The sequence below is a fragment of the Oncorhynchus keta genome, chromosome 13, assembly GCF_023373465.1.
Source record: "Oncorhynchus keta strain PuntledgeMale-10-30-2019 chromosome 13, Oket_V2, whole genome shotgun sequence".
In the NCBI taxonomy this organism is placed as follows: Eukaryota; Metazoa; Chordata; class Actinopteri; order Salmoniformes; family Salmonidae; genus Oncorhynchus; species Oncorhynchus keta.
Window position 1 is genome coordinate 3,730,954 of NC_068433.1, and position 14,989 is coordinate 3,745,942.

The 14,989-nt window shown below is 44.6% G+C and overlaps 1 protein-coding gene across 1 annotated transcript in view; it reads left to right on the forward strand.

Moving 5' to 3' along the window:
• LOC127906914 (dachshund homolog 2-like) overlaps positions 1–14,728 on the forward strand; it is a 66,678-nt gene extending 51,950 nt beyond the window's left edge. The window contains exons 2-4 of the mRNA XM_052460724.1: positions 7,241–7,356; positions 14,417–14,658; positions 14,714–14,728. Of these exons, the coding sequence (XP_052316684.1) occupies positions 7,241–7,356; positions 14,417–14,658; positions 14,714–14,728 (373 nt within the window). The remainder of the gene's footprint in view (positions 1–7,240; positions 7,357–14,416; positions 14,659–14,713) is intronic.
• The last annotated feature ends 261 nt before the right edge of the window (positions 14,729–14,989 follow it).

The following is a 14,989-nucleotide window of genomic DNA, read 5'->3' on the forward strand; positions in this document are numbered from 1 at the left end:
CGATTTGACACACTGAACTCTATCAGAGAAGTAGTTGGTGAACCAGGCGAGGCAATCATTTGAGAAACCAAGGCTGTCGAGTCTGCCGATGAGGATGTGGTGATTGACAGAGTCGAAAGCCTTGGCCAGATCAATGAATACGGCTGCACAGTATTGTTACTTATCGATGGCGGTAAAGATATCGTTTAGGACCTTGAGCGTGCACCCATGACCAGCTCTGAAACCAGATTGCATAGCAGAGAAGGTATGGTGAGATTCGAAATGGTCAGTAATCTGTTTGTTGACTTGGCTTTTGAAGACCTTAGAAAGGCAGGGTAGGATAGATATAGGTCTGTAGCAGTTTGGGTCAAGAGTGTCCCCCCCTTTAAAGAGGGGGATGACCGCAGCTGCTTTCCAATCTTTGGGAATCTCAGACGACACGAAAGAGAGGTTGAACAGGCTAGTAATAGGGGTGGCAACAATTTTGGCAGATAATTTTAGAAAGAAAGGGTCCAGATTGTCTAGCCCAGCTGATTTGTAGGGGTCCAGATTTTGCAGGTCTTTCGGAACATCGGCTGACTGGATTTGGGAGAAGGAGAAATGGGGAAGGCTTGGGCGAGTTTCTGTTGGGGGTGCAGTGCTGTTGACCGGGGTTGGGGTAGCCAGGTGGAAAGCATGGCCAGCCGCCAGGTGGAAAGCATGGCCAGCCGCCAGGTGGAAAGCATGGCCAGAAGTAGAGAAAGGCTTATTGAAATTCTCAATTATGGTGGATTTATCGGTGGTGACAGTGTTTCCTAGCCTCAGTGCAGTGGGCAGCTGGGAGGAGGTGTTCTTATTCTCCATGGACTTTACAGTGTCCCAGAACTTTTTTGAGTTGGTGTTGCAGGAAGCAAATTTCTGCTTGAAAAAGCTAGCCTTGGCTTTTCTAATTGCCTGTGTGTATTGGTTTCTAGCTTCCCTGAAAAGTTGTATATCACGGGGGCTGTTTGATGCTAATGCAGAACGCCATAGGATGTTTTTGTGTTGGTTAAGGGCAGTCAGGTGTGGGGAGAACCATGGGCTATATCTGTTCCTCGTTCTAAATTTATTGAATGGGGCATGCTTATTTAAGATGGTTAGGAAGGCATTTAAAAAAAAAAAAAAAAACAGGCATCCTCATCCTGACGGGATGAGATCAATATCCTTCCAGGATACCCGGCCAGGTCGATTAGAAAGGCCTGTTCGCTGAAGTGTTTCAGGGAGCGTTTTACAGTGATGAGTGGAGGTCGTTTGACCGCTGACCCATTACGGATGCAGGCAATGAGGCAGTGATCGCTGAGATCTTGGTTGAAGACAGCAGAGGTGTATTTAGAGGGCAAGTTGGTTAGGATGATATCTATGAGGGTGCCCGTGTTTAAGGCTTTGGGGAGGTACCTGGAAGGTTCATTGATAATTTGTGTGAGATTGAGAGCATCAAGCTTATATTGTAGGATAGCTGGGGTGTTAAGCATGTTCCAGTTTAGGTCGCCTAGCAGCATGAGCTCTGAAGATAGATGGGGGGCAATCAGTTCACATATGGTGTCCAGAGCACAGCTGGGGGCAGAGGGTGGTCTATAGCAGGCGGCAACGGTGAGAGACTTGTTTTTAGAGAGGTGGATTTTTAAAAGTAGAAGTTCAAATTTTTTGGGCACAGACCTGGATAGTAGGACAGAACTCTGCAGGCTATATCTGCAGTAGATTGCAACACTGCCCCCTTTGGCAACACCGCCCCCCGAAAATGTTCTAGTTAGGGATGAAAATTTCAGAATTTTTGGTGGTCTTCCTAAGCCAGGATTCAGACACAGCTAGAACATCCGGGTTGGCAGAGTGTGCTAAGGCAGTGAATAAAACACACTTAGGGAGGAGGCTTCTAATGTTAAAATGCATGAAACCAAGGCTATTACGGTTACAGAAGTCGTCAAAAGAGAGCGCCTGGGGAATAGGAGTGGAGTTAGGCACGTGGTAATAGGCGCTCACGTTGCTCCTAGTGGACAGTATTGAAGACATGTCCTGACATCCTGGGAACCTGGACAAAAAAGGAAGAATACTTAGTGTGGATCTGGTGTGAGTCTCTCTCTCTCTCTCTTCTGTTCTCTCTCTCTTCTCTATGTTCTGCTCTCTCTCTCTCTCTCTCTCTCTCTCTCTCTCTCTCTCTCTCTCTCTCTCTCTCTCTCTCTCTCTCTCTCTCTCTCTCTCTCTCTCTCTCTCCCTCTTCTCTTCTCTCTCTCTCTCTCTCTCTCTCTCTCTCTCTCTCTCTCTCTCTCTCTCTCTTCTGTTCTCTCTCTTTCTTCTCTCTCTCTACTCTCTCTGTCTCTCTCTTCTCTCTCTCTGTCTCTGTCTCTCTTTCTCTGTTTCTCTGTTACTCTCTCTCTCTCTTTCTCTGTTTCTCTGTTGCTCTCTCTCTCTCTTTCTCTCTGTATCTGTCTCTCTGTCTCTCTGTTGCTCTCTCTCTCCTGTTCTCTCTCTGACATTCCTGTCTGGCCCAGAGGGTGTCATGCCTGTTCTCTCTCTGACATTCCTGTCTGGCCCAGAGGGTGTCATGCCTGTTCTCTCTCTGACATTCCTCTCCGGCCCAGAGGGTGTCATGCCTGTTTCTCTCCCTGACATTCCTCTCTGGCCCAGAGGGTGTCATGCCTGTTCTCTCTGACATTCCTCTCCGGCCCAGAGGGTGTCATGCCTGTTCTCTCTCTGACATTCCTGTCTGGCCCAGAGGGTGTCATGCCTGTTTCTCTCTCTCCTCCTCTCCCCCTCTCTCTCCGGCCCAGAGGGTGTCATGCCTGTTTCCCTCTCTCCTCCTCTCCCCCCCTCTCTCTCCGGCCCAGAGGGTGTCATGCCTGTATCTCTCTCTCTGTCTCTCTGTTGCTCTCTGTCTCTCTGTTGCTCTCTCTCTCCTGTTCTCTCTCTGACATTCCTGTCCGGCCCAGAGGGTGTCATGCCTGTTTCTCTCTCTCCTCCTCCCCCCCCCTCTCTCTCCGGCCCAGAGGGTGTCATGCCTGTATCTCTCTCTCTGTCTCTCTGTTGCTCTCTGTCTCTCTGTTGCTCTCTCTCTCCTGTTCTCTCTCTGACATTCCTGTCCGGCCCAGAGGGTTTCATGCCTGTTTCTCTCTCTCCTCCTCCCCCCTCTCTCCGGCCCAGAGGGTTTCATGCCTGTTTCTCTCTCTCCTCCTCTCCCCCCCTCTCTCTCCGGCCCAGAGGGTGTCATGCCTGTTTCTGCTGACTTTGCGCTTTGCACACTCCAGCTGTTGAAGAGGGTGTTTTATTGGTTTGAAGGTGTCCTCTGTTTGTCAAAGAAGAAGAAAAGTGAAAGAAGAGAGGGAGAGGAAGGAGAGAAGAAGAACGTATGAAGGAAGGGAAAGAAGAAGAAGAAAGTCAGGAAGAGGGATAAGAGAAGGAGTGTGGGAAACAAAGGAGGATGATAGAGAGAGCAACAGAGAGAGAGACAGAGAGAGAGGCAGAGAGAGTGACAGAGGCAGAGAGAGAGAAAGAGAGAGAGAGAGACAGAGAGAGAAAGAGGCAGAGAGAGAGAAAGAGGCAGAGAGAGAGAAAGAGGCAGAGAGAGAGACAGAGAGAGAGAGAGAGGATGCTGTTACTGTGGAAATAGAGAGAGAGGGTAGAATATTTTATCAAAAAAAGATGAGGGAGAGAAGAGGGAGGCAGAGAGAGAGAGAAGAGGGAGGGAGAGAGACAAGAGGGAGGGAGAGAGAGAGAGAAGAGGGAGGGAGTCCTTGGGATGACAGGAACTAACAATAGCACATCATTTACATTATATACACTAGAGAGAGAGAGAGATGGAGAGAACGAAAGATAGAGGGAGAGAGGGATGGATGGAGAGAGATGGTGAGAAGGAGGGAGAGAGAGAGCGAGATGGTGAGAAGGAGAGAGAGGGAGGGATACATGGATGGTGAGGAGGAGAGAGAGATACATGGTCAGAGAGATTGAAACACAGGACAGATAGAGCTCAGATAATCTCAGATAGAGAATGAAACACAGGACAGATAGAGCTCAGATAATCTCAGATAGAGAATGAAACACAGGACAGATAGAGGAGTGGATAATCTCAGATAGAGAATGAAACACAGGACAGATAGAGGAGTGGATAATCTCAGATAGAGAATGAAACACAGGACAGATAGAGGAGTGGATAATCTCAGATAGAGAATGAAACACAGGACAGATAGAGGAGTGGATAATCTCAGATAGAGAATGAAACACAGGACAGATAGAGCTCAGATAATCTCAGATAGAGAATGAAACACAGGACAGATAGAGGAGTGGATAATCTCAGATAGAGAATGAAACACAGGACAGATAGAGCTCAGATAATCTCAGATAGAGAATGAAACACAGGACAGATAGAGGAGTGGATAATCTCAGATAGAGAATGAAACACAGGACAGATAGAGGAGTGGATAATCTCAGATAGAGAATGAAACACAGGACAGATAGAGCTCAGATAATCTCAGATAGAGAATGAAACACAGGACAGATAGAGGAGTGGATAATCTCAGATAGAGAATGAAACACAGGACAGATAGAGCTCAGATAATCTCAGATAGAGAATGAAACACAGGACAGATAGAGGAGTGGATAATCTCAGATAGAGAATGAAACACAGGACAGATAGAGGAGTGGATAATCTCAGATAGAGAATGAAACACAGGACAGATAGAGCTCAGATAATCTCAGATAGAGAATGAAACACAGGACAGATAGAGCTCAGATAATCTCAGATAGAGAATGAAACACAGGACAGATAGAGGAGTGGATAATCTCAGATAGAGAATGAAACACAGGACAGATAGAGCTCAGATAATCTCAGATAGAGAATGAAACACAGGACAGATAGAGGAGTGGATAATCTCAGATAGAGAATGAAACACAGGACAGATAGAGGAGTGGATAATCTCAGATAGAGAATGAAACACAGGACAGATAGAGCTCAGATAATCTCAGATAGAGAATGAAACACAGGACAGATAGAGGAGTGGATAATCTCAGATAGAGAATGAAACACAGGACAGATAGAGGAGTGGATAATCTCAGATAGAGAATGAAACACAGGACAGATAGAGGAGTGGATAATCTCAGATAGAGAATGAAACACAGGACAGATAGAGCTCAGATAATCTCAGATAGAGAATGAAACACAGGACAGATAGAGGAGTGGATAATCTCAGATAGAGAATGAAACACAGGACAGATATAGGAGTGGATAATCTCAGATAGAGAATGAAACACAGGACAGATAGAGGAGTGGATAATCTCAGATAGAGCAGTAACTGAAAAACAGAAGTGATGTCTTCTCTGTCCTCTCTTTCTTCTCAATTCAAGGGTCTTTATTGACATGGGAAACATATGTTAATGTGCCAAAGCAAGTGAGGTAGATAATAAACAAAAGTGAAATAATTAAAATAAAAAATGAACAGTAAACATTACACTCACAGAAGTTCCAAAATAATTAAGACATTTCAAATGTCATATTATGTCTATATACAGTGTTGTAACGATGTACAAATAGTTAAAGTATAAAATGGAAAATAAATCAACATAAATATGGGTTGTATTTATAATGGTGTTTATTCTTCACTGGTTGACCTTTTCTTGTGGCAACAGGTCACAAATCTTGCTGCTGTGATGTCACACTGTGGAATTTCACCCAGTAGGTATGGGAGTTTATCAGAATGTTTTTTTTTCTAATTCTTTGTGGATCTGTGTAATCTGAGGGAAATATGTCTCTCTAATATGGACATACATTGGACAGGAGGTTAGGAAGTGCAGCTCAGTTTCCACCTCATTTTGTGGGCAGTGAGCACATAGCCTGTCTTCTCTTGAGAGCCATGTCTGCCTACGGCGGCCTTTCTCAATAGCAAGGCTATGCTCACTGAGTCTGTACATAGTCAAAGCTTTCCTTAATTTTGGGTCAGTCACAGTGGTCAGGTATTCTGCCGCTGTGTAGTCTCTGTTTAGGGACAAACAGCATTCTAGTTTGCTCTGTTTTTTTGTTAATTCTTTCCAATTTGTTAAGTAATTATCTTTTTGTTTTCTCATGATTTGGTTGGGTCTAATTGTGCTGTTGTCCTGGGGCTCTGTGGTGTGTGTTTGTGTTTGTGAACAGAGCCCCAGGACCAGCTTGCTTAGGGGACTCTTCTCCAGGTTCATCTCTCTGTAGGTGATGGCTTTGTTATGGAAGGTTTGGGAATCTCTTCCTTTTAGGTGGTTGTAGAATTGAACAGCTCTTTTCTGGATTGTGATAATTAGCGGGTATCGGCCTAATTCTGCTCTGCATTATTTGGTGTTCTACGTTGTACACGGAGGATATTTTTCCAGAATTCTGCGTGCAGAGTCTCAATTTGGTGTTTGTCCCATTTTGTGAAGTCTTGGTTGGTGAGACCTCACAACCATAAAGGGCAATGGGCTCTATAACTGATTCAAGTATTTTTAGCCAAATCCTAATTGGTATGTTGAAATGTATGTTCCTTTAGATGGCATAGAATGCCCTTCTTGCCTTGTCTCTCAGATCGTTCACAGTTTTATGGAAGTTACCTGTGGCGCTGATGTTTAGGCCGAGGTATGTATAGTTTTTTTGTGTGCTCTAGGGCAACAGTGTCTAGATGGAATTTGTATTTGTGGTCCTGGTGACTGGACCTTTTTTGGAACACCATTATTTTGGTCTTACTGAGATTTACTGTCAGGGCCCAGGTCTAACAGAATCTGTGCAGAAGATCTAGGTGCTGCTGTAGGCCCTCCTTGGTTGGTGACAGAAGCACCAGATCATCAGCAAACAGCAGACATTTGACTTCGGATTCTAGCAGGGGGAGGCCGGGTGCTGCGGACTTTTCTAGTCCCGCGCCAATTCGTTGATATATATGTTGAAGAGGGTGGGGCTTAAGCTGCATCCCTGTCTAACCCCACGAACCTGTGTGAAGAAATGTGTGTGTTTTTTGCCGATTTTAACCGCACACTTGTTGTTTGTGTACATGGATTTTACAATGTCGTAAGTCTCTGTCTCTGTTTCTCTGTCTCTGTCTCGCTCCTCCTCTCCCCCCTGTGTCTCTCTCTCTCTCTCTCTCTCTCTCTCTCTCTCTCTCTCTCTCTCTCTCTCTCTCTCCTCCTGTGTGTCTCTGTGTGTGTGTTCTTGCATGTGTGTGTGTTCTTGCGCACGTGTGTGTTCGTGTTTGTGTGTGTCTTTTAATTTGTGTCAAGTCTTTCTTTTGTCACAAATGTTCATTCTCCCCCCTCTCAGCTCTCGTCCGGGCCGGCCTCCAAAGCACTCTGTTGGGGGTGGGATTCAGGAAAGCTCCGGGCATCTCCATCCTGGGGTTCACGGCCTGCTGCCACCTGGCATGCTCTCTCACAAAGGTAAGACTGGGAGGTGTGTGTGAGAGATAGTGAATCAGTGTGTGTGGAGGGAGAACAGATGGAGGGAGCGAGAGAGAAGTCTAGGGGATAGAGAGAGAGAGAAGACTAGGCATAGATAGAGAGAGAGAGAGAGAGAGAGAGAGAGAAGACTAGGGATAGATAGAGAGAGAGAGAGAGAGAGAGAGAGACAGAGACAGAGAGAGAGACAGAGAGACAGAGAGACAGAGAGAGAGAGACAGAGAGACAGAGAGAGAGAGACAGAGACAGAGAGAGAGAGAAGCCTAGGGATAGAGGGAGAGAGAGAGAGAGAGAGAGAGAGAGAGAGAGACAGAGACAGAGACAGAGACAGAGACAGAGACAGAGACAGAGACAGAGAGAGACAGAGACAGAGACAGAGACAGAGACAGAGACAGAGACAGAGACAGAGACAGAGACAGAGACAGAGACAGAGACACAGAGAGAGAAGCCTATGGATAGAGGGACAGAGACAGAGACAGAGACAGAGACAGAGACAGAAACAGAGAGAGACAGAGACAGAGACAGAGAGAGATATTGTTTTATTGTCTTCTGTATGTGTAATGTTTACTGTTAATTTTTATTGTTTATTTCACTTTTGTATATTATCTACCTCACTTGCTTTGGCAATGTTAACATAAGTTTACCATGCCAATAAAGCCCCTTGAATTGAATAGAATAGAGAGAGAAGACTAAGGGATAGAGGGAGAGAGAAATCACGAAATCCATAGCATGACTTCAGAAGGAGCGAGAAACCGGAGGCCAGCTAAATCAATATATATATATAATATAAATCAATGTATACTGGCAATACTGCATTGAAATTGGCAAGAAAAGATCAGAATTCGGGCGTCGCCCGGATTAGGGAGGGCTTGGCCGGTAGGGGTGTCCTTGTCTCATCGCGCACCAGCGACTCCTGTGGCGGGCCGGGCGCAGTGTGCGCTAGCCAAGGTTGCCAGGTGCACGGTGTTTCCTCCGGTGCGGCTGGCTTCTGGGTTGGATGTGCATTGTGTCAAGAAGCAGTGCGGCTTGGTTGGGTTGTTTCGGAGGACGCACGGCTCTCGACCTTCGCCTCTTCCCGAGTCTGCCGCGATGAGACAAGACTGTAACTACCAATTAGATAGGGCAGAAAAAAGGGGTAACATTTTTTTGTTAAATAGCTTAACCCCTGACCTGTCGTTTGTCCCCTTACACCAAACAACTATCCCTAACCCTAGGATCTAACCCTTAACCCCGACCTGTCGTTTGTCCCCTTACACCAAACAACTATCCCTAACCCTAGGATCTAACCCTTAACCCCGACCTGTCGTTTGTCCCCTTACACCAAACAACTATCCCTAACCCTAGGATCTAACCCTTAACCCCGACCTGTCGTTTGTTCCCTTACACCAAACAACTATCCCTAACCCTAGGACCCAACCCTTAACCCCTGACCCTAACCTTCCTCTAGTCTACCCATAACCTTAGGACCTAACCCTAGGACCTAACCCTAGGACCCATAGGTTGAGGTAAGGGTTGGATCCCTACCCCTGCCCTTCCACTGACCTACCCATAACCCTAGGACCTAACCCTAGGACCTAACCCTAGGACCTAACCCCAGGACCTAACCCTAGGACCCATAGGTTGAGGTAAGGGTTGGATCCCTACCCCTGCCCTTCCACTGACCTACCCATAACCCTAGGACCTAACCCTAGGACCTAACCCTAGGACCTAACCCCAGGACCTAACCCTAGGACCCACAGGTTGAGGTAAGGGTTGGATCCCTACCCCTGCCCTTCCTCTAGTCTACCCATAACCCTAGGACCTAACCCTAGGACCCACAGGTTGAGGTAAGGGTTGGATCCTGCCCCTGCCCTTCCTCTAGTCTACCCATAACCCTAGGACCTAACCCTAGGACCTAACCCCAGGACCTAACCCTAGGACCCACAGGTTGAGGTAAGGGTTGGATCCTGACCCTAACCTTCCTCTAGTCTACCCATAACCCTAGGACCTAACCCTAGGACCCACAGGTTGAGGTAAGGGTTGGATCCTGACCCTAACCTTCCTCTAGTCTACCCATAACCCTAGGACCTAACCCTAGGACCCACAGGTTGAGGTAAGGGTTGGATCCTACCCCTGCCCTTCCTCTCGTCTACCCATAACCCTAGGACCTAACCCTAGGACCTAACCCTAGGACCCATAGGTTGAGGTAAGGGTTGGATCCTGACCCTAACCTTCCTCTAGTCTACCCATAACCCTAGGACCTAACCCTAGGACCTAACCCCAGGACCTAACCCTAGGACCCACAGGTTGAGGTAAGGGTTGGATCCTGACCCTAACCTTCCTCTAGTCTACCCATAACCCCAGGACCTAACCCTAGGACCCACAGGTTGAGGTAAGGGTTGGATCCTGACCCTAACCTTCCTCTAGTCTACCCATAACCCTAGGACCTAACCCTAGGACCTAACCCCAGGACCTAACCCTAGGACCCACAGGTTGAGGTAAGGGTTGGATCCTGACCCTAACCTTCCTCTAGTCTACCCATAACCCTAGGACCTAACCCTAGGACCCACAGGTTGAGGTAAGGGTTGGATCCTGACCCTAACCTTCCTCTAGTCTACCCATAACCCTAGGACCTAACCCTAGGACCCACAGGTTGAGGTAAGGGTTGGATCCTACCCCTGCCCTTCCTCTCGTCTACCCATAACCCTAGGACCTAACCCTAGGACCTAACCCTAGGACCCACAGGTTGAGGTAGGGTTGGATTTATTAACAGTAGTCAACTATATTCATGGTGTTAACTGAAAATGACTTGGCCATCTAATGAGGGTGTCTGTAAAAGTATATAGCTCCTGTATGCATGTACGTACGGGGGTATTGTTCCTGTGTGTATATGACTTACTGTTACTGTGTGTGAGCATATTGGGATTAGCTGTCCCGGAAGTTAACGAACTGTAAAAGGCTGTAAACAAGCAGGAAACCCCAGAGGCTGCTATTATGGTCGCCGGCCATTTTAATTCGGCGTCACTAACGACACGTTTTTGCGCAACTTCCATCAACACGTCTCCAACACCACCAGGGGGCGATAAAGACCACTGCTATTCAACCACGAGCAAGAGTACAAGGTCCTCCCTCCTCCATCATTCAGCAAATCAGATCATGACTCCGTACTCTTGCTTCCTGTTTACAAGCACAAACTCTAACAGGAAGTATCCATGACTCGCTCCTTCGAGAAATGGTCACCAGAATCAGAGGCTTAAGGACTGTTGAGAAGAGAGTCCTGCCTTACCATTGAGAAGAGAGTCCTGCCTTACCATTGAGAAGAGAGTACTGCCTTACCATTGAGAAGGGTAGAACATCTGTCTCCCTGTAGAGGAAAGGCTGTGAAACCACTGCAACTCAGAGGAACCTGAAACAGAGTCACATTTTTTTTGACAGAGTCAACTAAATTTGTGTCATTTCCCCCAAATGTTAAATCTAAAGGTTTCAACACACACACACACACACACACACACACACACACACACACACACACACACACACACACACACACACACACACACACACACACACACACACACACACACACACACACACATGCTCAGTTCTTAGAAAGCTTCTCTACGAACACCTTGAAACAAGATGCGACACTCATTCAACTCAACACCCAGAAGTCCTTTCTTTCTGAACAGTGTTTATTCAGTCTTTCTGAACAGTGTTTACAGTCTTTCTGAACAGTGTTTATTCAGTCTTTCTGAACAGTGTTTACAGTCTTTCTGAACAGTGTGTTTATTCAGTCTTTCTGAACAGTGTGTTTACAGTCTTTCTGAACAGTGTGTTTATTCAGTCTTTCTGAACAGTGTTTACAGTCTTTCTGAACAGTTTGTTTATTCAGTCTTTCTGAACAGTGTTTATTCAGTCTTTCTGCACAGTGTGTTTATTCAGTCTTTCTGAACAGTGTTTACAGTCTTTCTGAACAGTGTTTACAGTCTTTCTGAACAGTGTTTATTCAGTCTTTCTGAACAGTGTTTACAGTCTTTCTGAACAGTGTTTATTCAGTCTTTCTGAACAGTGTGTTTACAGTCTTTCTGAACAGTGTTTATTCAGTCTTTCTCAACAGTGTTTACAGTCTTTCTGAACAGTGTGTTTATTCAGTCTTTCTGAACAGTGTGTTTATTCAGTCTTTCTGAACAGTGTTTATTCAGTCTTTCTGAACAGTGTGTTTATTCAGTCTTTCTGAACAGTGTTTACAGTCTTTCTGAACAGTGTTTACAGTCTTTCTGAACAGTGTGTTTATTCAGTCTTTCTGAACAGTGTTTACAGTCTTTCTGAACAGTGTGTTTATTCAGTCTTTCTGAACAGTGTTTACAGTCTTTCTGAACAGTGTTTACAGTCTTTCTGAACAGTGTGTTTATTCAGTCTTTCTGAACAGTGTTTACAGTCTTTCTGAACAGTGTGTTTACAGTCTTTCTGAACAGTGTTTACAGTCTTTCTGAACAGTGTTTACAGTCTTTCTGAACAGTGTGTTTATTCAGTCTTTCTGAACAGTGTTTACAGTCTTTCTGAACAGTGTTTACAGTCTTTCTGAACAGTGTTTACAGTCTTTCTGAACAGTGTTTACAGTCTTTCTGAACAGTGTGTTTATTCAGTCTTTCTGAACAGTGTTTACAGTCTTTCTGAACAGTGTGTTTAAAGTCTTTCTGAACAGTGTTTACAGTCTTTCTGAACAGTGTTTATTCAGTCTTTCTGAACAGTGTTTATTCAGTCTTTCTGAACAGTGTTTATTCAGTCTTTCTGAACAGTGTGTTTATTCAGTCTTTCTGAACAGTGTGTTTATTCAGTCTTTCTGAACAGTGTTTACAGTCTTTCTGAACAGTGTGTTTATTCAGTCTTTCTGAACAGTGTTTATTCAGTCTTTCTGAACAGTGTGTTTATTCAGTCTTTCTGAACAGTGTTTGCAGTCTTTCTGAACAGTGTTTACAGTCTTTCTGAACAGTGTGTTTATTCAGTCTTTCTGAACAGTGTTTACAGTCTTTCTGAACAGTGTGTTTATTCAGTCTTTCTGAACAGTGTTTACAGTCTTTCTGAACAGTGTTTACAGTCTTTCTGAACAGTGTGTTTATTCAGTCTTTCTGAACAGTGTGTTTAAAGTCTTTCTGAACAGTGTGTTTATTCAGTCTTTCTGAACAGTGTTTATTCAGTCTTTCTGAACAGTGTGTTTACAGTCTTTCTGAACAGTGTGTTTACAGTCATACTCAACAGTGTTTACAGTCTTTCTGAACAGTCTTTATTCATTCTTTCTGAACAGTGTGTTTATTCAGTCTTTCTGAACAGTGTTTATTCAGTCTTTCTGAACAGTGTTTACAGTCTTTCTGAACAGTGTGTTATTCAGTCTTTCTGAACAGTGTTTACAGTCTTTCTGAACAGTGTGTTTATTCAGTCTTTCTGAACAGTGTGTTTATTCAGTCTTTCTGAACAGTGTTTACAGTCTTTCTGAACAGTGTGTTTATTCAGTCTTTCTGAACAGTGTTTATTCAGTCTTTCTGAACAGTGTGTTTATTCAGTCTTTCTGAACAGTGTTTACAGTCTTTCTGAACAGTGTGTTTATTCAGTCTTTCTGAACAGTGTTTACAGTCTTTCTGAACAGTGTGTTTATTCAGTCTTTCTGAACAGTGTTTACAGTCTTTCTGAACAGTGTTTACAGTCTTTCTGAACAGTGTGTTTATTCAGTCTTTCTGAACAGTGTGTTTAAAGTCTTTCTGAACAGTGTGTTTATTCAGTCTTTCTGAACAGTGTTTATTCAGTCTTTCTGAACAGTGTGTTTAAAGTCTTTCTGAACAGTGTTTACAGTCTTTCTGAACAGTGTTTATTCAGTCTTTCTGAACAGTGTTTACAGTATTTCTGAACAGTGTGTTTAAAGTCTTTCTGAACAGTGTTTACAGTCTTTCTGAACAGTGTTTATTCAGTCTTTCTGAACAGTGTGTTTATTCAGTCTTTCTGAACAGTGTTTATTCAGTCTTTCTGAACAGTGTGTTTACAGTCTTTCTGAACAGTGTGTTTACAGTCATACTCAACAGTGTTTACAGTCTTTCTGAACAGTCTTTATTCATTCTTTCTGAACAGTGTGTTTATTCAGTCTTTCTGAACAGTGTTTATTCAGTCTTTCTGAACAGTGTTTACAGTCTTTCTGAACAGTGTGTTATTCAGTCTTTCTGAACAGTGTTTACAGTCTTTCTGAACAGTGTTTATTCAGTCTTTCTGAACAGTGTTTATTCAGTCTTTCTGAACAGTGTTTATTCAGTCTTTCTGAACAGTGTGATATTCAGTCTGTTTTTACTTGTGTGTGAAAGAAAGCTGTAACTGACAGCTGGGTCTCACCCTCTGCCGTTTAAACAAGTGAAGAACGAGGGAAGATGAAGAGGGCCCAACAGATGTTCCTCCTCTCTCCCCTCTCACGCTCTCTCATGCTCTTCTCTCACACTCTCTCTCTTCTCTCTCTCTCTCTCTCTCTCTCACGCTCTCTCTCTCGCCCGCTCTCTCGTCTCTCTCTCTCGCTCTCTCGCTCTTCTCTCTCTCTCTCACGCTCTCGCTCTCTCGCTCCTCTCTCTCTCACGCTCTCTCTCTCTCTCGATCTCTCGCTCTTCTCTCTCTCACGCCCTCTCGCTCTCTCTCATGCTCTTTCTCTCTCTCTCTCACGCTCTCTCACGCTCTTCTCTCACGCTCTTTCTCTCTCTCTCTCTCTCACGCTCTCTCTCACGCTTCTCTTCTCTCTCTCTCTCTCTCTGTCTTCTTTGCTTAGTGTTACTGTCTTGTTATTCAACCTGTCCCTTTTCTCTTGTTCTCCTTTCAGTTCCATTCCACCCAACACATTATGTTATTCAACAGATAGGTGTTCAACAGGTGTTGTTATTGTTGTCGGCCCATCCTCTCCCATACAGTCCAGGCGTGTGGACATCCTCACCATATCCCAGTTAGAGAAACACAACATAATGACAATAATGACAGAACAGAAACAATGAATCTAGGAGTTCAGTCAACTTCGTAGTGAATGACTCTCGGGGTTCAGTCAACTTCCTGGTGAATGAATCTAGGAGTTCAGTCAACTTCCTGGTGAATGACTCTCGGGGTTCAGTCAACTTCCTGGTGAATGAATCTAGGAGTTCAGTCAACTTCTTAGTGAATGACTCTCGGGGTTCAGTCAACTTCCTGGTGAATGAATCTAGGAGTTCAGTCAACTTCTTAGTGAATGACTCTCGGGGTTCAGTCAACTTCCTGGTGAATGACTCTCGGGGTTCAGTCAACTTCCTGGTGAATGAATCTAGGAGTTCAGTCAACTTCTTAGTGAATGACTCTCGGGGTTCAGTCAACTTCCTGGTGAATGAATCTAGGAGTTCAGTCAACTTCTTAGTGAATGAATCTACAGTGCATTCTGAAAGTTTTCAGACCCCTTGACTTTTTCCACATTTTCTTACTTATTTGTTACTTATTCTAAAATTGATAAAATATTTTTCCCCTCATCAGTCTACACACAATACCCCGTAATGACATCACAATACGCCATAATGACATCACATACGCCATAATGACATCACAATACACCGTAATGACATCACAATACGCCATAATGACACCACAATAC